Source organism: Fukomys damarensis, unplaced genomic scaffold (assembly GCF_012274545.1).
Source record: "Fukomys damarensis isolate Sample0158 unplaced genomic scaffold, DMR_v1.0_HiC HiC_scaffold_26, whole genome shotgun sequence".
Classification (NCBI taxonomy): Eukaryota; Metazoa; Chordata; class Mammalia; order Rodentia; family Bathyergidae; genus Fukomys; species Fukomys damarensis.
Genome location: NW_022900938.1, coordinates 13,970,860 through 13,993,572, shown reverse-complemented (window position 1 = coordinate 13,993,572; position 22,713 = coordinate 13,970,860). Strand labels below are relative to the sequence as shown.

Here is a 22,713-nt window from a genome sequence, read left to right as displayed (position 1 = left end):
TTACACCAATTACTCTGAAGCACGACTATTTGAACAAACCTTAGCTGAATCCCAACCATGTGATATTATACACTGACACCGACAGAGGTTAAGTGAGAGGCACGGGTCACCTAGCTGCTCAGAGCAGCCCGCACACCCAGGGGGAAAAACAGAAACAGACACATTTGTGTGCGCACACACTTTATAGTGGAAATACTATCAAGGCACATTGAAATTACTATTCAAAGGACAGGTAAAATAATACCAATCAAGTAAGAAATGCAACAGATCACTTGTTAGGAGTAAGCAGCCCAGGAAAACAAAACTTTATAAAGATATTGTTGAGATCCTGGGGAGAAACATAAGTTTATGGAGCATAAATTGCAGTCAAATACAAAGCTGTCAGGGGAGCCTTGAATGTCAAGCCAGAGGTTATATTTTAAATTACAAGCAATTCTATAAATTGTGACAAATTTTAAAAACAGAGGTAAAGGATGAGGAAAGATTTCCTAAGGCTAACTCTAACAATGATAGAAGAAAACATTTAAATATAGAGAATTATAGCAAGGACAACCAGGTAAAAAGTAAAGAAGAGGTACAAAATAAGGCAGATCCAACATAAATAGCCAGATTTGAGAGAGAATTCTGAGATAAAGTGAACAGGATCTGGCAACTTCGACATGAGATAAAGGAAGCAAAGATACCATGAAGGTTTCTGCCTAATGCATTGCAAATACCACTAGTGAAAAAAAAAAAGGAACAAGTGGGAAATAATTTAAGTTTTTGACAAGTAATGATTCAGGAAAATAAATGAGAAAGAACATTTACAGGTAGAAGGAATACTGGCTGTACTGTATAATACAGGCAACATGCTACACGTGGCTACTATATATGTGAAATGTGCCTAGTACATATTTAGCAGGTTTTTTAAAAGTGTAAACTACACATGGTATTTCCAAGATTTACTTCAAAAAATGTAATATATTTATTTCATTAGTCGTATTACCTCAGGCTAAAATAAAAACATTTTAGATATGTTTAATTAAACCAAGGTTCAACCCAGGGCCTTCAAACTCAGCTAATCTACTCAGCTTTTTTTTTTTTTTTTTAAGATTTATTTTTTTGAGATAAGGTCTCAATAACTTATTAAGTTGCCCAGGCTGAATGCAAACTGGTGATTCTCTTGTCTCAGGCTCCCAGAGTGCTGGTATTACAGCTATGCACCACTAAGGCTAGATCTTTTTTATATTTTTAACATGGCTACTACAAAATTTTAAGTTACATATGTGGCTCACATATTTCTACTGGACAGTGCTGGCCAGAGAAAATGATTAAGTCATACAGAGATGGTAACTAAACCCACAAAAGCAATATACTGAAAAGAAATACCTAAGAAATTATACTGCATTTGTGTTGTGACAAAGAAGTTCCTTCTTCAAGAAATGAAAAATTTTAAGGAAATCTGTAACTTCAACAATATTAAAAGCCGGGCATGCCATGGCTGTAATGCCACCACTTGGGAGGCTGAGGCAGGAGGATTGCTGTGAGTTCAAGACCAGCCTGGGCTACATAGTGAGTTCCACATCAGTATGCAACATAGTGAGACCCTGTCTCAAAAAAAACAAAACAAATAAAAACAAAACAAACAAACAAACAAAAAGAATATTAAAAAGAAGCAGAGTGGTGACTCTAACACCTGACTAAAAAAAACGAGACATATGCCAGGGATTTAGCTCAGTGGTGCTGATGCCTGCCTTGTAAGCACAAGGGCCAGAGTTCCATCCCCAGGACCAAAACAAAAAAACAAAAACAAAACAAAAACAGACACACAAGAGCACAAAATCCATAAATGATATTTACTGCAAAATCAAATATCAAAATATCTCTACAACACTCCAACTATAACTAGGTGGTTACAAACTACAAAGATCACAGTGTCTGTGTAGAAAACAAAGGGAAATAACCAGGAATTTGATGACCATGAGAAAAGAGAATGCCATAAGAGCCCACAGTACAATATTCACTTGAAAATCCACAGCTTTAGTTCCAATTAATTCTCAAAATGATCACAGCTCTCTATTAGGAGTGCCCTGCACTGAGGAGATACTTTTGGGAATAGAACTGCTATGGTTTAGACACAGAATGTCCCCAAATTTTCCTTGAGTAGGTGAATGGATCGGGTGGTGCTACACTCATCAGTGTATTACTGAAGTCATCACCAAAAGTGCTGTCAGGAGCATGGACCTGACTGGAGGCAGTCACAAGGCAGCATGATCTGGACAAATGCATTCTTCTCCTGGGCTCCTCCCTCCCTCTGCTTCCTGGCTGCCACGGGCTGAAACCTGACTAAATACACCTCTCCTCACCCATGTCCCTCTGCCATCCTGCTTCTGCCATGAACTGAAACCTGACTAAAGACACCTCTCCTCCCCTAAGTCATGGGTAGTGGGTATTATGTTCCAGCAACAAGAAAATGGCTGATAAGACAGGAAGTCAAGAAAAGACTTGTTTGTTGTTGTTGTTTTGAGAAATGGTCTCTCTCTCCAGTCCAGGCTGGCCTTGAACTCAGGATCCTTTTGTCTCAGCCTCAGGCTCCTGCATACTAGAATTAGGAATGCATGCACCACCATGCCTGACATGTAAATGATGTTAAAGGAACCCCGCCACTAATTTGTTAATACACTGTCTATAGCTGCCTTCCACTACAGTGGTAGAGTTTAGTAATACTTGCAACAAAGCCCATTAAGGTGCAAAAAGCCTGAAATAAAATACTGATTCTTTACTAAAAAGGTTTGCTGAAGGCTGAGCATATGCCTATAGTCCTATTTCTCGGAATGCTGATGCAGGAGGACAGCTTGACTCCAGCAGTTCAAGGACAGCCTGGGCAACAAGACAAGACCTCATCTCTTAAACAAAACTAACAAACAAAAACTGTGTTGACTCTGTGCTGGAAAGAGCTCCGAGCTTTGGAGAGAAAACAAAATCACCATATGAAGATATCTACATATGAAGCAGATGGGAGCATCAAACATACACTGATTTATAAAAAATAAGAGCAGGTAAATGTTAACAGGAAGGAACCACAATACATATGACTGTAACCCCAGTGTTTAAATCACCAAAAAATGTCCATCGCCTGCCTGCCTTGCAAGCACAAGGCCCTGAGTTTGATCTCCAGTATCCACGGCAAAAAAAAAAAAAAAAAAAAAAAAAAAAAAAAAAATCACCAAAAAAGGACGTAACTACAAGAGAAGATACATAAAAACAAGCTTTTAACTTTTCTCAACAATTATACAGTATATATTGGTAGTGGCAGCATAAGCAATACTACTATGGGACTCTTTTGTATATATCTGAAGAAGTAAATCTGTAATTACGAAAAATTATAATTCTTCCATTATCTATGTTCTTGAAAACCAAGATTCTCAATGAAAGATGATATGGTTATAAAACAGAAGATAAAGAACTTTAGAGTCCTGAATTTGAACTGGAGATTATCAGTATGAAGGCATGAGTGATGGAAAATGATGAGACTTGATGAGGCCTAGATGAGACCAATATGTCCAGACGTCCTAAGTCTCAAAATATTATTTTTCCTAAAGGGATCCAGGAGAAGGAGCTGATTCTGTGTCTGAGTAAGAATATGCACAAGATGACAAGTCGAGGGAATAGTCACACACCTAGTGTCAACCTTTCGGAAGGCTGAGGTAGGAGGATCACCTGAGAACCTAAGTTCAAAAGTAGCATATATAACATAAGAGCCTAAAAAGACCCTCAAAAGACAGAAAACATTTATGTACAAGATGAGGTTGAAACACCTTATGTAAAACAGCAAGAAAGCTCTCAATCAGTTACACTGGTTCCCACCTGCCAAAGATATGGAATCTGGGAGCTTCAACATCAATATTAAATGTAATGAATTAAATGTACTAGTTACTTAAAAAATACAAGAAGCATTTCTTTTGCAAACTACCACTGGAAAGAAGTAGTAAATGAAGGAATCTCTGAAAAACATTGGAACTAATATATACGTACAGATAAAATACTTTTCAACCATCAACAAAATAACAGAATCAGTTGATTAAAGAAACTAGACATTAGGTTCTCTCTCCTGGTAAAAGAAAAATACTACAGGTAGCCTTACCAAAGATTTTACATCTGTAAGAAATTGTACCTGCTAATGAAGTTTCAGCAAAAGGATTTAGTGAAAGTTTGAGAATTAAAAAAAGAAGAGTAAAATAATAATTAATAGTGCATTTTCTCATGTTCATATATGAAAATTTCCTATCTGTAGGAAAAATTTAAACTATTACCTGGTCACTAAGAGTACACTGTTCTGTGCAAATATCAGTGATGAGATTTCGAGCTTGTTTGGCCATTTCATCCAGGAACATATTACATAAGGAAAGACTGCGATCTCCAATATGGTGTCGCTTTAAAGCAAAATGATGAAATGATCATTATAAAAAAGGAGTGTGAATTAAAACATTTTAAGAAGAAAGAAAATTAGGTTAAACTCCTATTCTGCAATACAGAGTGGGGGTAATTATAAATTCATCTATTGTAACAACCCACTATATTGAATTTGTACAGAATATAAAGTACTTAAATGATTATTCAAGAAATGTGATGATGAGGAGGAATCTTCAAAGATCAGTACTTCCTTAACATAAACTTTATGGTATATAATTTTCAAATTTTTTGAAGTCCTAAATCCAGTTACTCAATATTAAATAATTAAACATGTGGAAAAACAAACTTCAATTGTTTTCCAATACTGATTTAAAATTTACATAAATCTTGACCAAAAAAATTCTATATTCTATAGTACATAAGCAGAAAAAATAGAGCTCAAATATTCAAATAAAAGCATTAGAAGTCAAGTCAGTAAAATAAATTCACAAGAAAGGGTAAATGGAATGCTGTATATATAATGCTGTAAATTTCTGCACTACAGTTGCAATACTTTAGAAAAGAGCTAAAGTTGTTTAAAGTTTTCCTTCCTCAATAGTCTAGAATTCCATATCAAATGTACAATTTCTATGCTGCTGAAATAAATGTAAGATAAAATATAAAAATACCTGACATACAAAATAGCTGTTCCTAAATCTATCATGGTGCTTTATACTTTATTTCAAATGTCCTTTATAACTTTACAGGAATTTGCAAAGGGATTTGCAGCCACATACAACTAAATACTGATCTGCTTTCTAGAAGACAACACAAACAAACAATAAAACCTGAGGTTTCTTAACATAGTGCAAGTCTATTACTTGCCCTCTGCCTCTGGATGTAGTGAACAGACTTTAGGAGCACAACAGCAGAAGCAGAGACCACCCAGAAGACTAGAAGAACAATCCTAGTAAAAGATAAAATCTACTTGGGGTACAGTTGGACCTCCACATTAACAGACTGAACATACAAAATCAATCACAGACTAAAAATATTAATAAAATTTATGCATGTGAACTGAAGTACAGAATTTCTTCTTTATCATTATTTCTCAAGCAATACAGGATAACTAGCATTTACACTGTTGGGCATTATAACTTATCAAGCTAATGTAAAAGCATATGAGAGGATATACACAGGTTACATGCAAATACTGTACCATTTTTAAAAGAGGACTCATGCATTTAGGAGCTCTTGAACCAATCCCCTACAGAACTACGGAATTACTATGACAGGTATGCAAATGCTCTCCTGTCAACTTATAACCTAAGCAACTCTGATGTATAATACTGTGGAAATATTCAATCAGCCTAAATGAGACTTTCATCATTTTACCAACTTACTTTTTTGTGGTGAGAATATGAAAAACCTATTCCTTTAGTAATTTTAAAACATACATCATTAACTGTATCATCACTCAGTTCAACAGATCACTAAAACTTATTCTTTTAGGCAAATTAAAACTGTACCCTTTAATACTGAGTATATTTTTGATGAATACTAGGTAAACTACTGATCAGTTTCGTTTCTTGGTATTTGTGTGTATGTGGTAATGCATGCATGTCTATCGTAAATATCAGCAAATCTAGATTCTGCTTAATATATCTATTAACAAGCCAATATTATTTTTCTTTTTAATTTTTAAATCCCTTTACAGTGTAAGATGAAAAATACACAAATTTAATTATTATATATCTTACCATTAATATCTGACCCACTATTTACTCTAAAAAAATTAGAGGTGATTTTAGTGTTCTATGTATATATATTTTATCTCTTACAATTTTATCACATATCTATTCAAGCATTTTTCTAACTCTCAACAGAAACACTTTAGGTGGGAATCAAATTTAGGGAATCAGGACTTTGTAAGCATTTAGTTGGCTAAAAGTGTGATCTAGCTTGTTGTGCATGCCATATAAGTCACAGTACTTCACTGAAATTACCTCTTCTGGACACAGTTCATGTGTACAACTCATAAAATGAGTGCAAAGTAGTGGAAATGCAATTGAGTATCTTGACTGAGACGGTAACTCCAAACACTGCTGAAACATCTTCTCAAAAGCACGGCTATAAAAACTATATTAGAAAACAAAAGTTAGAATCACAACTTGTAGTTATATAGTCTACACTAAAAATAAATTTGATACACTTTCATATGGTTAATTTACTTTAATTCAAGTAGATGAAAACTACCAACTTATTAAATTTATCCTCATAATAGATATTTTCCCCAAAAAGTATCTTTTACATGAAAATTATTTTAAAATACAAGTATTATTTGTATGACATTAACAAATATTTAAGATAAAAAAGAAGAAAAGCCATGCCTATGGAATATGTATTAAAACATGATATTCAAATCTTAAATCATCAAATTTCAAAGTTGTCATTATCAATGGTAAGAAATGCCATTTTAAGTATAACTTGGAAAAACATTGTCAGTTCAATCACATGCCATCAATTATGTTACATTAAAATTTAAAATGTTAAATCTAGACGTAAAAAAGGTTGATAAAATACAGCATTGTCTGAGAAAATATGGATTAAAAATTATTTTCTTTTTGTTTTTTTGGATTTTTTGAAACAGGGTCTCACTATGTAGTTGAGACTGACCTGGAACTCACTATGTAGCCCAGGCTGGTCTCAAACTCACAGCGATCCTCCTGCCTCAGCCTCCTGAATGCTGGGATTACAGACATGCACCACCCTGCCCGGCAGGATAAAAATTAAATATAACTAAAAGTTGCATATTCAAAGTACTTCTAGTTCTAAGAAAGGGGAGAGGAATTACCAACTGTTCTATAATTTTTCAATAATAACATTTCTATGGCTAAAAAAACAATTATAAGATATTCTATTTTCTTTCAGGAGTAGTCTATGGGTCAGATAGTAAGTAATAGAAGACTCCAAATAATCTTAAAATCCTTCCAAATTTTGTGATATATATATGAGTTTCTTTATGAAGCAGGCTGTTCTGTCTGGTGTTTTAGATTTCTGCAATACTACTAATTAAAGCAATTCTTTTAAAATCATTTTTAAATCACTATGGTGGAACAATTCACTTCTGAATTCTCCCTACTTGTCCAGGGTAGCTTTCCGCAATCTATCTTTTCCTCCCTTCCTCATCTTCAAATAAATTGTTTTTTTAAAATCACTCACTCACTCACTGTGGAATGAATTATTTTCCAAAAAAAAAGGAAAGGAAAAGACTTTATTTAATACCTAGAAACATTACCACTAATTACTTCACATTTTAGAAATAAGGAGACAGATTATCCCAATTAACTTCCCTACAGACAAAAAAAGCCAAAAAGCAGGAAATAGAGCTAAGGAGCTAAAATATGTGAGTTTGAATCCTGCCTCACTCTTTATTACTCTAATCCCCAAAAAGTTCACTTATTAATTCAAACATTTTTAAGTACATAATATGATAAACACTAAGGAAACAAAAACACAAACCTTCCTTCAGAGACATTTTCTGGTTTAAAAAAAAAAAAAGGAGGGACAATAAAAAAGCACTGAGTACAATAAAAAAGAAAGTATGACTGAAACAAAGAATGATGCAAAATGCAGGTAGTGATAATCACATCATCACACTAATATTTAATTTAACACCACACAAGTGAAGTTACTAGATATTTAATTTCCAATATTTACTCTGACTCTTATACACAATGTTCTCCTCTCTTAGTCTAAACATGCAAAGGAGGGCCCTTAGTGATTTGAACTGTTTTTCATATCCTCAAACAAAATCTAAGAAACACAATTCACATCAACAAGAGTCACTTTTTTCAGGTTCTTGTTTTGTGATTCTGATTGGCCTTGAAATGGCAGTGATCCTCCTGCCTCATCAGCCTTTTGAGTACTGGGATTAAAAGCATGTGCCACTAGGCCCAGCTGGGAAGAGTTACTCTTATAGAGAACTAAAATTAGACATGGGGAGACCAGAGATTTAGCTCAGTGGTTCTGCTGCCTGCCCAGCAAGCTCAAGGTCCAGAGTTCAATCCCCAGTATGGGGGGCTGGGGATTTAGCTCAGTAGTGCCACCACCTGCCTCGCAAGCATAAAGTCCTGAGTTTGATCCCTGGTACCAAAAAAACCCACAACAAACAAAAAATAAAACTCAAGTGCTTACTCTGGCAGCACATATACTAAAAAATAAAATTAGACGTAAAATCCCAACTTCACAAATTTCTTTTAGGTGGCAAGTTTTTGTACAAGTTCACTACCCTTCTTTATCTTTAAGAGCCTATTACTGAATTATCTTAGGACTAAGGTAACAATCAAGAAATGTATCTTCATCAGGCATGGTTGTGCATGTCTGTAATCCAGCAACTAGAGGCTGAAGCAAGAGGATCACTGCTGAGTTTGAGGCTAACGTGGACTACATAGTGAGTTCAAGATGAGACTGGGGGACATATCTTCAAATACAAAAGATGTCAAATCTACATTTAAGGAAAATAACGACATACCAAAATATGGAGAGATCTGATGTTTCCACCAACATTTCCACCAATGAATCTACCATTTTTGTATGAAAGATTATTGTATTCATCATTTTTCCAAGTTCTCGGTGATCTGCAAGGCTAAGTGAAGCCTTAGAGACACTAGTGTATGCCTATAAAAGCACAACAAAACCGAAGTACTTTATACAGAGACCAATGATTTCAAACTTGTCATCCTAAAGGAGAAAAAAAATCCACTACTGAAAATTATTAAAACTATTTTGATGTTGTATGAGTAACATTTTTTTGTTTGTTTGTTTGTTTTTTTGGTACCGGGGATTGAATTTGGGTCCTTGCACTTCCAAGGCAGGCCACCGAACCGCTGAGCTAAATCCCCAGCCCTCAGTAATATTTTTAACTGTAGAGTCCCTAACTTGAAATTTCTATCAAGAATTTATTTAAACAAAATTAAATACTAATATCCATAAAACAAAACCTAATATACAGGTCATTCACTGTCAATTCCAAAAGAATTAAAGCTGCAGTATCAGAAGTGTAAGACACCTGTCATGTTATCCCTACCATAAGAAATCGTCAAGTGTTGTTTCAAAAAGAAAACAAACATAAGAAACAGCAGATCAAGGTACAGTAAGGTTTTAGATTATACTGAATCACTAAAAAATAAACAGTATAACTCACTGCATTGTTTTGAAAAGTTCTATAAAAGCACCAAAATAGTAAAAAAAAAATTAGGGTAGGCCAGGCAAAAAGTTTCCAGAACTTATTAAAATCAACAAGACAGGTTTTGGGGAAATACATTCATTGAATGGGATACCAAAATATCAAGTCTAATAGTGTGCATCTCAGGTCAGAGAACGTGAATACAAGGGGTGCCTATAGAATAACACTGCTCACGATAGAATTTGAATACAAACATGAGAGAGAAAATGGTGAAAGATGAAATTCAACCAATTCATATATAGCCTTAATATAGCACGTTAAAGAGTTTAAATTTTGTGAACTTAGGGTTCTGTGTAGTAGCCAGGTTTTAACGAGATGGCAATGTATGGTGGTTGGGGATGGGAGGTATAGCTCAGGGGAAGGAGGTGGAAAGCTGTTAGAAAGCTATACTGGCAGTAAATCAGACAAGATGATCATGGTCCGATCTAGAGTAGTAACAGTTTAACAGACTTTCAACAGACTTAAGCTGTAAACGACTGACGTGATGCAATGCCGGCCAGAGTTTGGCTGTGGGGTCTCATGTACTCCTACACATACTGTTGGGTATGTAAAGAACACAAGACCTGAATCTCTCCTTTCCTGGGCAATCTCTTAGAGCTGTATTTGCAGCTATCAAACTTGAGAGATGAAGCAATGTTTTCCTTGGAACAAAGAGGAAGCCTGCTTGTCGATGATAAAACAGAAAGTTGCTAAGATCAGCATTCCTTAGCTATAACAAATCCACTGCGTAAGAACACGCATCTGGGCTTCCCTGCACCACCTTTCCAAGAGGCTGAGGCAAAGAAGCATGGTACAGACGTACTGGTGCACCTGCTGCTTCCTACACTGAATAATTTCGTTCTTGGTCTCTGTCCTGGCAGCCCCCGGGTCTTCTGCCAATACCCCTGACATGGTAAGAAACCACATTACTGGGGGCTGGGGATTTAGCTCAGTGGCAGTGCACCTGCCTTGCAAGTGCAAGGTTATGAGTTCAATCCACAATACCAAAAAAAAGACAGAAACCACATTACTGCCTTGGAAGATAAAGGTTCAGATCTCAAACCCTACAACAGCAAAGGGGACTATTCTAAGTGGATGTTACCATCACTGACAGGAGCATCACAGAGAAAATAGCTGTACAGTCTGACAGGAAAGGGGAGGGAATGAGGAATACTAATGACAATAATCCAGTATCAAAATATACTCTGCACATTTATCACAAACTAAGCCTAATTAGATTTAGATTTGTCTTTAACCAGCTTTAGAGTATAAAGAAGAATCAGCTAAGGCATAAAAACTTCCATATCTCCTACTTATTTTTTAAAATTTACAATTTATCTTTATTTCCTAAATTTAATTTTATTGGCACATTTTAGATATACACGATAATCAGGGAGTTTGTACCTATACATAATATATCTTGATTCTTCTTTTCCCCCAATCTCCTCCCCTCAATCCTTTTTCCACCTTAGAAAAGCTTTGTTTCCATTAAAAACTTAGAATTAAAACACCAATGTGAAAACAGATTAAGAAATGACAACTTAATTTTAAAAATTCATCTGAAATGTATGACATCAATGGAAAGAAAAACATTAACATCCTTTACTTATTGTCAGCCCTCTTCCTGTATAAGCTATTTGCCTACTCACATTTGAATCATTTTTCAAGGGCTGGGTAAAATCTGGCTTTTTCTTTGAAGAAATTACTAAAAATTCCAACTTGAAAATAAGTTTTCTTTCTTCAAAGAATATAGTATTATATTCTACCTGTATAATCTTTTAGAAGTTTGTCTTTTTATTTTTTAACATCTCTCCTGACCTGTCTTTACAGTTAATTACAAAAATCCTCAAAGACAGAATAATTCCTCTTATCCTCTTCCCATATTTACTAGAAATATTAAAAGGACAAAAGTACACTCTCCGGTCAAATTTACAATACAGAGGGTTGTATTTCAAAGCCCTTAAAAACTATATGACAGACATGTATTATGTCAAAAAAGATCTTGTGTTGTCACCCTGAAACTCTTGATTCAAGAGAGTGACTGAGATTTGAATTTCTGAATATTACAAAATTATATTCTACTTTATCCAAAAACTATATTGGCTTAGATAAAAAAATTTATGCAAGTTCATTAACTGTAATATATATCTCCTTTATAGTTAGTTGTACAAAGTAAATTTTTAAAAAAGGTATGCAACAATTTACAGTTCTGCTGTGTAACTTTTCATGTTAACCAATTTATTCAATAACAAAACAATAATAAAATTATTCTTACCTGTAACCTAAACCAATCTAATCTCATTCCTCTGAAATCAAATACTTCTCCATCTTCAACTGCAATAATGAAAGATTACAAAGCAAATTAATGTTTTCAAAATCTATAATCAAATTTTATAATTTTAATAAAATTCTGTTTCTAGGTATGTAACCAAAATAAAACACCAGTGTCTGAGAGATTTGTATAGACATGCTCCCATCAGTATTATTCATAATGAGGAATGTGGAGCAAGTTCAACGCCCTTTAACAGATTTTTTTAAAAAATGCAGCCTGCAATTACAATGAAATATTATTCAATCTTAAAAACAAAGGGAATGTGGACACATGATACAACACAATTGAAACTTGAGGGCATTATGCCCAGTGAAATAAAACAGTCATGGAGCCAGGCATGGTGCAGAGCACCTGAGGTCCCCATTACTTGGGATTCTGAGTTAAGAAGATAACTTGAGCCCAACTGGTTAAGAGACCAGGCTGGGCTGGCTTGTTTATTTATGAAGTACATGAACTTGTCCCCAAGGATGAATGCAGACATTGGGATCTACAAATATGTACCAAACGAAAAAATTTTTTAAGATCTGAATATACCTAAATCACCAACTTATACTAAAAAATAGTTAAGATGGTAAATTTTACATTGTGTGTATATTTTACAAGCAAAAGATAAAAATAAAAAGATTTAACAGTTAAAACTATAGGGCCGGGAATTTAGCTCAGTGGTGCCACTGCCTGCCTTGGAAGTGCATGGTATCAAGTTCAATCTCCGGTATCAAAGAAAAAAAATAAAGAAGCGCTAAAACTGTAAAACAGTTCTCAAATCCTATAAAGGAGGCAGTTATGAAAAAAGAAGTAAACTTCTCCCTAAGTTCTCTGATTCTCAGTCTGCTCACATGTCTATCTGAAGGAATAGTACAAAACCTGACATCTCATGAATAGAAATTTTGGACAGGATGCTGAAACTCCATAAAATGACTCCATACAAATAAATGTCACCCACAAGGTGACAGGCATTCATTACTTAAAATAGTAAGTATGAAGACTGATTAAAATATCTATATATTTACTATTCAAGTTTTCAAGGTTTATGATTTGTTCTGTTAAAAGACTACAAGACTAAAACATCCTATCAATCTCCGAAACAGTGTTCAAATAATGGACAAGTAATTTAGTTATGATACAAATCAACTTTTGAGCCAGTGTGGTGGCGCACATCTATAATCCCAGCACTTGGAAGGCTGAAGCAGAAGGATCCCATGAGTTCAAGGCCAGAATGGGCTAGTGAGTTTGAGGCCAGGCTACACAATGAGCCTTCTATATACAGTTTTGCCTTCTCAAAGGAAGCTGAACAACAACAAAAACAACGCCAACAATTTTTGAGACTGAGAGATCTGAGCTCAAATTTCTACTTAATGCCCCCTAAAGCTTTTATGAATAATGTGAAATAACTGAGACATTAATGTTCAAACCTTGAATTTCCAAATGTATAAAAGTAACAGTTTAAAAACATGAGGTAGATTAAATGAGATAATATATTTAACGGTGGCGAACCTGTGGTATGCCGTGCTGTAGCAGGCACATGAATCCCTGTAGGCGCACAAGCCAAGTACATGAGCTGTTTTTTCTGAACTCAAACCTCAGTATTCAGGTTTAATTGCAGTGTTGCAGTGTCAACACTTTGCGGTGAGTTTTGCATTGGAGGAGTATGGACACTCATCTCTAAAAGGTTCGCCATCACTGGTCTGTGAATTACCACAATAGCACAAACTAAACAATTCATTAGCAGTGTTTAGCATTGTTATAGGTATGCCTGAACCAAATGTATACTTCATTACATCAATTCACTCTTACTTTTTCTTGTTACTAAATGCTTCATTTTTCCACTGAGTAAAAGTATTTAGATAAAATTCTTAAGATTTTAGTAAATACCTGTCATTTTGGAAAACTTCACTTCAGAGAAAAAGTCAAGAAAAAACAGATCAACTATATCTAAAAATGAGATAAGTGATTCTTAACTGTTAACTTTGCTCTTTAAGGGCCAGGGATTTAGCTCAGTGGTTCTGGAGCCTGCCTCGCAAGCGCAAGGTACCAAGTTCAATACCTGCCACCCCCCAAAAAAACCCCCAAAAAAACAAAAAATCTAAACAAGTGTTTACTTTTCTTCTTAATAGTAAAGCTTGAAAGTCTAATTAGAAGAAAACATGCTTTTACTTTTCAAGAAGACTTACCTTGTTTTACACTTAGGGAAGTCATAGTGTTAACAAAAGAGGACATGATGATTGATTCATCTTCGGGACAAACAGAAAGATTCTGGAAAACAAAAAGTAATGTTCAGAACACTTAGTTGGGAAACATCTATTAAGTCTATCAACGAGTGGATAGGTTAAAAAAAATATGACATCCACAGGACAGAGTATTTTTCAGAAATCAAAACGAATGAAGGGCTGGGATACAGCTCCATGGTGGTGTTTTCCTAGCAGCCACTGTGCTCTGGGCTCATGCCCTACAAAGCAAAAGACGGTGGGGGGATAAAATGTTGAAATATACCATAACATGAACCCCAAAACATTAAACTAAGTGAAAGAAATAAAAATAACACTATGAAGTGTGTGCTTCTATCTATATGATAAATTGTCTTAAAAGAAAATTACAGTCATAGAAAAATCGTTGTCAGGGGTATGTGACAGAATTCACCATAAAGATACACAAGAAAATTTTTAAGGGTGTTGGAAATGTTTTGCATATTTAATATGATGGTGGGAATTACATGAATATATACATGTGTCAAAATTTTAAAACCATTAGAAATGGATGATTTTTAATATATTTAATTAATTACTAAACAAAATTAGGGACCTTCTCCCCAAAAAACCTTTCAAGCTGGCTAAGAAAATAAGTATGTAGGGATTAAACTCAGTGGTAAACCCTTCCCTAGCATTGTATAAGCTCTAAGTTCAACCCCTAGCACTGAAAAAACAAAAAGAAAATGAGTATTTGCAAATTCAATCTAAAATAGATGGCAAAAATATGCATTTTTAAGTGGATGCTGGGCCGGGGATTTAGCTCAATGGTGCCGCCGCTTGCCTCACAAGAGCAAGGTCCTAAATTCAATCCCCAGCTCCCCCCTTCCAAAAGTGGCTGCTTAGCCACAAAGAAAATACATAAAAAACATTTTCAAGACATTAAGATATGACCAGGAATGTAGCTCAGTGGCACAGTGCCTGTCTGGCAAGCCTAGCAAGCATGTGAGATTGATTCCTGGTACAAAAAGAAAAACACATGAAGATCTACAAACAGTATGACTATAAATGATGTCACTGAACTATATATTTACATGGTTAAAATGTTAAGTTTGGATACATATACTCTACCATAATAAAAAATTAACATAATTAAGCTTACAATATTCTAAATTTATATCCTAGTAAAGGGTTAAAAGTACAATACTATGAATGTAAGCTGCAACCAAAGAAAGTGGTAAAAAGCGACTTGAGGTAGGACTTGAGTTTGGATACTCTACTCCTCATGAACCGAGTGCAAGTTACACAGATCTTTTATAATATAGTAACAACAAGTATAACTACTTCAGTATCAGTATAACAAATTCTTGCTGTTGATTCTTCTATTGGTATCACTGGAATCGCAGAAAAAAAGTTAAGAAAGGAGGTATCTGAGCACCCTCTAGCGGATTAAAGAAGAAATCTATGTGTTTTAGGAAAACCAGTAACTACAGAGTAGTTCTAAATTTATTGCTCTTTCATTTACTGGCTTACAGTAGTTTCAGATATCTCTAATTTTATAAAGTGAAGCAAAGTAACACTTTCTTTACAGTTTACTTGGAATAATAAAGGAAATTTACATTAAGATAAATGTTGAATAAAAATTATAAATGCTTTTAAAAGCTGAGACTAGGGCTGGGGATTTAGCTCTGTAGTTCCACCACCTGCCTTGCAAGCGCAGGGACCCAAGTTCGATCCCCGGTACCAATAAATGAATAGATAGATAGATAGACAGACAGATAAAAGCATATAGATAGATAAAGTTGAGACTAACCAGCAATAAAGGAAAACTCAAAATGAAATTAAAATTATAAATTAGAATATCTAATGATGAAATCTTGATGTACTGGGTATCTTCTAATACTGTTCAAAATTATTTTTTTCTATTTTTCTTTAATACTTATTTATCAATTATATTGTCTCTGTCATCTCCTTTATCTCCATAACCACTGACAAGTTCTGGCTTTCATCAGCTCTCATTAGCTTAGAGCAGCAATTTTTCTTGTTTCTGGATTTTCTGCCTCTTCCCTTGGCCTCCAGAAATCCACCATTTATACTAATCTAGGGTGATCCTTCTAAACAGTAAATCTGATTTACAACTAACCTCCTCCTCTTTCCCAAGTCCCTGTTAGTGCACAACTTCATTCTCAGTACATTCATTTTGAGCTTTCCATAATATAATCATAACACGTATATTATACTGCAAGGGTTTCTTCACCTCTAGAAATTTGACAGTTTAAGTCCATGGTGTATTTACACCTATATTTCCACTGGTCAGCAAATAATTTTTCTTTTCCTTTGCAATACTGGGGATTTAGCCATTTGCAATGAACTAAATCACCAGCCCTCTTTTTCTTTTTCTGTACCGGCAACTGAACTTGGGACCTTGACTGAGCTTAGAGGCAGGCAATGGCACCATTGAGCTAAATTCCCGGCTCATTTCTTATTTTGAGACACTGTCTCACCCAGGTGTGAAATTGCCCAGGATAGGCCTGAACCTGTGATCCTTCTGCTTCAGGATCCCAGATCGCTAACATTACAGGCATGTGACATCACGCTCAGCTACGACTACATTTTACAAATGCTTACTGAACAAATAGTTAAAAGTCAGGAAGGACAGAGCAAACATGAGATTTTTTTTTTTTTTTTTTTACCTGCACAAGTTCATTAAGGACAACAGCATCGAAGCCAGAAAGGTACTGCACATAATACCTCTGCATTACAGGTCCATATTTCCTTACATGTGCTCTAAGTTCTTCCATGTAAAATATTAATTCAGCAATGTGCCTTTTTAACAAGTGAAGAAAAAGATTTCAAAAAGTTAATTTTATCAAAGAAAACATTAAACATTTTTATTATTTCTAAACTTTTTTCTTAAGAGCATTGTTTTATATTTACTATCAATAATTTCTTTTTAAATTATTTCATATGAATAAAGAAATCATGGAAAGGGAAAAAGGCTAAGACTAAAAACTGATAAAAAAATCCAAGATAAAAATAAAATTTAGACAACTCATAAACATCATTAACAAATCACAGATGAAGTAAAATGTTTTTATATGCTCTTATTTCTCTGCTTCATTTATCAAACGCCTATTAACAGATTATGGATTAAAAAGGAAAGACATTTCAAATGACATATTGGGTTGCAACTATATCATGACAATTTTTTTTTTTTTGGTTTTTTTTTTTGGTTTTTTTGAGACAGGGTCTCACTATGTAGTTGAGACTGTCCTGGAACTCACTATGTAGCCCCGGATGGTCTCGAACTCACAGCAATTCTCCTGCCTCAGCCTCTAGAGTTCTGGGATTACAGGCATGCACCACCATGCCCACCCACCATGACAATTCTTATTTAAATGGTTTGTATAAATAATTTTGAAAAGTAAATTCATAGACAATAATGAGCATAGCAAGAAAATAACTTTATCACCACCTACTGCATCACAGAGAAATCATTAAAAGCCCTAATTTCAAATTAAACCTCTGTCCACATTCTAATTTGCATCATCTAATGATATAGTACAAATATTCCTATGTATTTCTTTATATTGCAAATATAAAGAAACCCCAGAAGTTTTTCAAAATAACTTTGCTAGAAATGTTGTCTTTACATTCCAGTCTATAAATCAGAATTAAAAAAATGATTTTCTACTGTCACCAACTTACTTATCTATAAAGTCATCTGCACTCTTCTTTGGCATATTATCTGCATGACGAAGTAGCCAAATAATTTCATCACGGGCAAAAGATAATGCCATAAAAACAAAAAGTGCCTATAAAAAAAGACCAACATTGTTTACGCTCACACTGAAAACAAAATCTATTCATCATTTTTCTCTAAGTGAAAAGTCACTGGCAAGAAAACAAAGTATTATATTTGAATGAGAGAAGAGTAACATGAGAGGAGACAAGAGAATTTAGAGTATGTATGAGAGAGTGCACAGCTAAGAAAAATGTACAGAAGTGTGATACATGACAATGCAGCCAATTCATTCTTGGATAAATGTAAAAATCCTTCTGTATAGTCCCTGACTCAAACTTCAGAAAACACCATGTAAGAGAAATGTTTTCAAATATTTTCATGTGGCACACTTACAGAAATAAGAATTAAATTAATTACCTTGGGACCAAGCAAGCCAGGTTGATCAGAGAGGACGGTAGCCAACTCCTTCAGTGCAGACCTTAAAAACTTGCGTCTTTCTCTGTGCATTGAGCCACTACAGGGAAAAGATACCATTACAGCTTCTCTGTTTCTACTAAAATTACAACTGGCAATTAAAGGAACCTCTTATGTTAGGGTAACTTCCAAAGACTTCTTTAGGAAACAGAAGCACCAACAAACATAAATTTTCTACTTTGTATTACTTTTATTTTTTTTTGGTACCGGGGATCAAACTCAGGTCCTTGGGCTTATGAGGCAGGCTGCGGGACTACTGAGCTAAATCCCCAGCCCTATTTTGAGTTACTTTTGCAACCATTTGCTCTGTTGTTCTTCACCAACTCTGAAATCAATTAATCTTTCAAGAAGCACCTCCCAATATCCACCTATTTCTAAATAATTTGTGATTTTAGTACCACTTTACAAAGTGGACTGCAAAGTCTTTGAAGACAATCACTGGCTATATGTGTGTCACTTCCACATGGAAACAAATATAACTTAATGAATATCTGCTTATCTATATCCTTTTAAAAGTATATTGTTAGTAAGTATATAGAACTGACTAAACAAAAGTCAGCTCAAAAATAACAATTAGGAGAGAAAAGGATATTTTCCTTTTCACATTCTTATACTAGTTATTTTAAAATTTAAATGCAAATTAGAACTTATCTTCCTATATTAACAGAAGGAAAAAAAAACATAAAATGATCTGTATTTCAGTTCCTCTTAATATGCAAAATATAAAGTGCTCCACCTGGCATGGTGGTGCACCTGTGATCCCAGTACTCTGGGATAGTGAGCGACTTTTCAATTTTCACGAAGTAAAAAATCTACACAAATTATTGGTACAGGGAGCATAGTGGCTGGTAAAGAGATAATACTTGAAACAAATGTCCTTTCTTTGCATGGTACTTCCTTAAAGCTACTAGTCTTAGTGGTTAACACTCATTATTTCTCCTTGATTGAAACCCTCCCTCTTCTTCATGGTGCACATCATTAATCTGTATTCACTTCAACAAAATAATGCTTTTAAGAAATTCTCCTTTATGAAAAAAATACAGATAAAATAGTACTTACGCATGCGACACAGCTGCCTCCTTGCATTCTCTTATGTCATTAATACGCTTATTGTAGCTATGTGTTTAAAAAAAAACATGTCAATCTTAATTTGATAAACAGTTAAAATGAGGGAAATACTAAAGGTCAATTTAAAATGCCTTATCATCTACAACAAATAATTCACGCTTAAACAAAATAGTTGAGAAAAATCTACCCACACCTTTTCTTAGCACATTAGTGCCTAACTTGAGACTTCTCAGAAAAAAATAATCTCATATTACATTAATTTCAGCAGTAAAATTTCACAACGCAGACTTTTATTCCTTTAAAATCTATTTGTTCCTCAACCCAATAGGCATTAAAATTCTATGTCTAGGGCTGGGGATTTAGCTCAGCAGCACCATGCCTGCCTCACAAGCGCAAGGTCCTGAGTTTGATTCCTAGTACAAAAACAATACTACTAATAATAAATTTACACACACACACACACACACATATATATATATATATATTATATACACACATATAAAATTAGTAAGTTTTAATACTTATGGCTTATCCATGATAACCCACATTTTAAAATTGGACTGATTTGATAAAACACTAAAACCTCTCAACTTCAAGTATAGATTCTTAAATGATAAATGTATTATTTAAAAATTATTGTTATTAACAGAAGTCAACTAGCTTTATGGTACCATTAAATTTACTTTTACTACATGTATACACAGACTACCCAGTGTCACAGATTACCCAGTTTTAAATGCTTACATGTATTTAAATGTGACTTCATAATAAGATGGCAAATATGATTAAGACATAATAGAAGTTTCACGATTTTTAACCTTAACCAATTAGAAAATGACAAAGACCACCTAAATAATGTAGAACATTTTAAGAATATTCCATCCACTCTGCTAAAAAAGAGCTGAAAAGCGTATAGGGTACTATTGCTCATATTATGATTGACAAATACCCCATGTGAGAAAATCAGAAACAGCGCCAGGGATTTGGCTCAGTGGTTCCATTGCCTGCCTCGCAAGCACAGGGTCCTGAGTTTGATCCCTGGTACCCCCCAAAAAATGTCTACAATTCAGAATTGATGTGCTAAAGAAAATCAGAACCATTTACACTGCCAGAAGTCAGACAGTGGTCACCTGAGCAAAGAGCAGGGCAGGAGCTGAGAGGGGCAGGGCTGATCAGAAAGAGGACAAAGAACTTTTGAGGATGATAAAAATTTTCTACAGCAGATGGTGGTGATACAGGAGTATTTATGTGTAGTCACTGAGTTACATACCTAAGATTTATTCTTTTCCTGTTTGTAAACTTTATCTCAATAAAGTACCAGGTGAGGTACTCTAACCTTTCTAAGATAAAAATTGAAGCCTAAAAACCTGGACTTTAATTTACATTCCAGGTTCTTACACACACTAAAAGTGAGATGAGGCGTTAAGCGGTACTGTTAGATGTATTTTATTTTTAACAACTAACAGAAGCTTTATTCTATCAATTTCATTGAAACATTAGATGTGAATTGGATGTGAAACAAATACAAGAAAATGTCATTTTTATCAAAGCTAACAAGCCTAGAACAATTATTCAACGTAACTACAGCTGACCCCAGGATATTTTAGATGCAGGTTATTTCAACTTTATTTGCTACCAATTGTGAATTCAACTTGGCTTTTTGGAAACTGGCAGCAGAACTTCAAATGGAAAGAAATGAAGTCATTAAAAATTTCAAAGACGGGTGTGAATGTAGCTTGGCAGTAGAGTATTTGCCTCTCACATGTGAAGTCCTAAATTTGATCACCAGAACCACAAATGACTGGTGAAGACCATGGAAACAAATTCCAGACATATAATTTGTTTTCCAGAGAATGACTGAAAATAAATCACGTAGGATACCATAAGGACACATGATTTCCTATGTACAGTAGTCTGACTTCTACAGTTGTTTTCATTAACCTAGTGAAATATTTTGATGGCTTCAAATACTTTTGTAAATACATTCTGTTCTTAACACTTCTAAATTTAAAAATGCTGGGTCAGGGATTTAGCTCAGTGGCACCGCACCTGCCTCGCAAGCACGAAGTCCTGAGATAGATCCCCAGTACCAAAAAAAAAAATTTTTTTTAAATGCTAAAACATACATGGCACTTTCAGTAATTTATATACAATGTATGATTTACACTTTTTCCTTCTCTAGAACACATGCTTTGAAAGGGCAAGAGCTCCAGATTTTTTTTCATCTGTGAGGTTATCCATAAAAATATTATTACCAGTATCAGGATGGTTTTTAAAAACAATCTGCTGAGGGCCAGGAATTTAGCTCAGTGACACCATGCCTGCCTTGCAAGCACAAGGTCATGCGTGAGTTCAATCCCATGAATCCCCGCTCAAAATAAATAAATAAAAACAACCTGCTGAAACCAGAGAAGATAGTACAGGCTACATCTTTCTGCATGATGAATCTACTTCTCTATTCAGTAAAGGTAATTCCCTCACCACTTTTCTCCAAAAAAGACAAAATAACTGAAAATACTATACCCTCTTATGTTTACAAATAAATCTTCTGCAGCTTTGTGAATGTGGAAAACTTCATCCCGGAAGAGAGAAAGACAAGAGCTACTTTGAAGAGCTAGCTTCCAAAGGTTCAGAGCTGTAGCATCAGTATTTAGGATCCCATGGCACAAAATGAAGCCAACTAAAGAAAGAAAAAATAAAGTAAATACAAATGTGAAAGTATTAAAAGTTAAATTCTTCTGGTTACAGTATTACTTTTTAAGACTGAGAAACATAACCTCAATCAGTATTTGAGGCTTTTAAGGAACAAGTAATTTTATATATATGATGAAAAGTATTTTTATATTTAAATATAATTTTCTATATTCTGCAAAATCATTTCTAATTAAAGGGGGCAAATGTCACCTCTGGATTATGAATGATGTAATTTTAATAAATGTTTCTGGGAACATTAAAAAATTTTAAACAAAAAATCAGAAATTACTAATTAACACATAATAAAGTCATCACTGCAGCTAAAACAACGGAAAAATAAAAGCTAACCTCACCTACGTCACCAGAATAATAGAGTATTAATGCATCTCACATTCTTTTATTACGTCTTTTCACATATATAATCTTACATGACTATCCTGTATAGTAGACAAGTGGCATCCTTTTACAGTTGAAGAAGTGAAGGTTTATTGACTTATTTAAGATTATATATTTTTTTTGGTACCACGGATTGAACCCGGGCCCTTGCGCTTGTGAGGCAGGTGGTGGAACCACTGAGCCAAATTCCCAGCCTAGGGTTATATTATTACAGTGACAGAGC

The 22,713-nt window shown here is 34.5% G+C and overlaps 1 protein-coding gene across 1 annotated transcript in view; it reads right to left on the bottom strand.

Annotated features, from left to right (window-relative positions):
- Nckap1 (NCK associated protein 1) overlaps nt 1-22,713 on the bottom strand; it is an 89,000-nt gene that overhangs the window by 31,114 nt on the left and 35,173 nt on the right. The window contains exons 12-21 of the mRNA XM_010636882.2: nt 21,924-22,080; nt 19,392-19,448; nt 18,276-18,372; nt 17,822-17,928; nt 16,807-16,939; nt 14,102-14,183; nt 11,874-11,932; nt 8,906-9,051; nt 6,378-6,510; nt 4,293-4,412 (exon numbers count right to left, since the gene is read on the bottom strand). Of these exons, the coding sequence (XP_010635184.1) occupies nt 4,293-4,412; nt 6,378-6,510; nt 8,906-9,051; nt 11,874-11,932; nt 14,102-14,183; nt 16,807-16,939; nt 17,822-17,928; nt 18,276-18,372; nt 19,392-19,448; nt 21,924-22,080 (1,091 nt within the window). The remainder of the gene's footprint in view (nt 1-4,292; nt 4,413-6,377; nt 6,511-8,905; nt 9,052-11,873; nt 11,933-14,101; nt 14,184-16,806; nt 16,940-17,821; nt 17,929-18,275; nt 18,373-19,391; nt 19,449-21,923; nt 22,081-22,713) is intronic.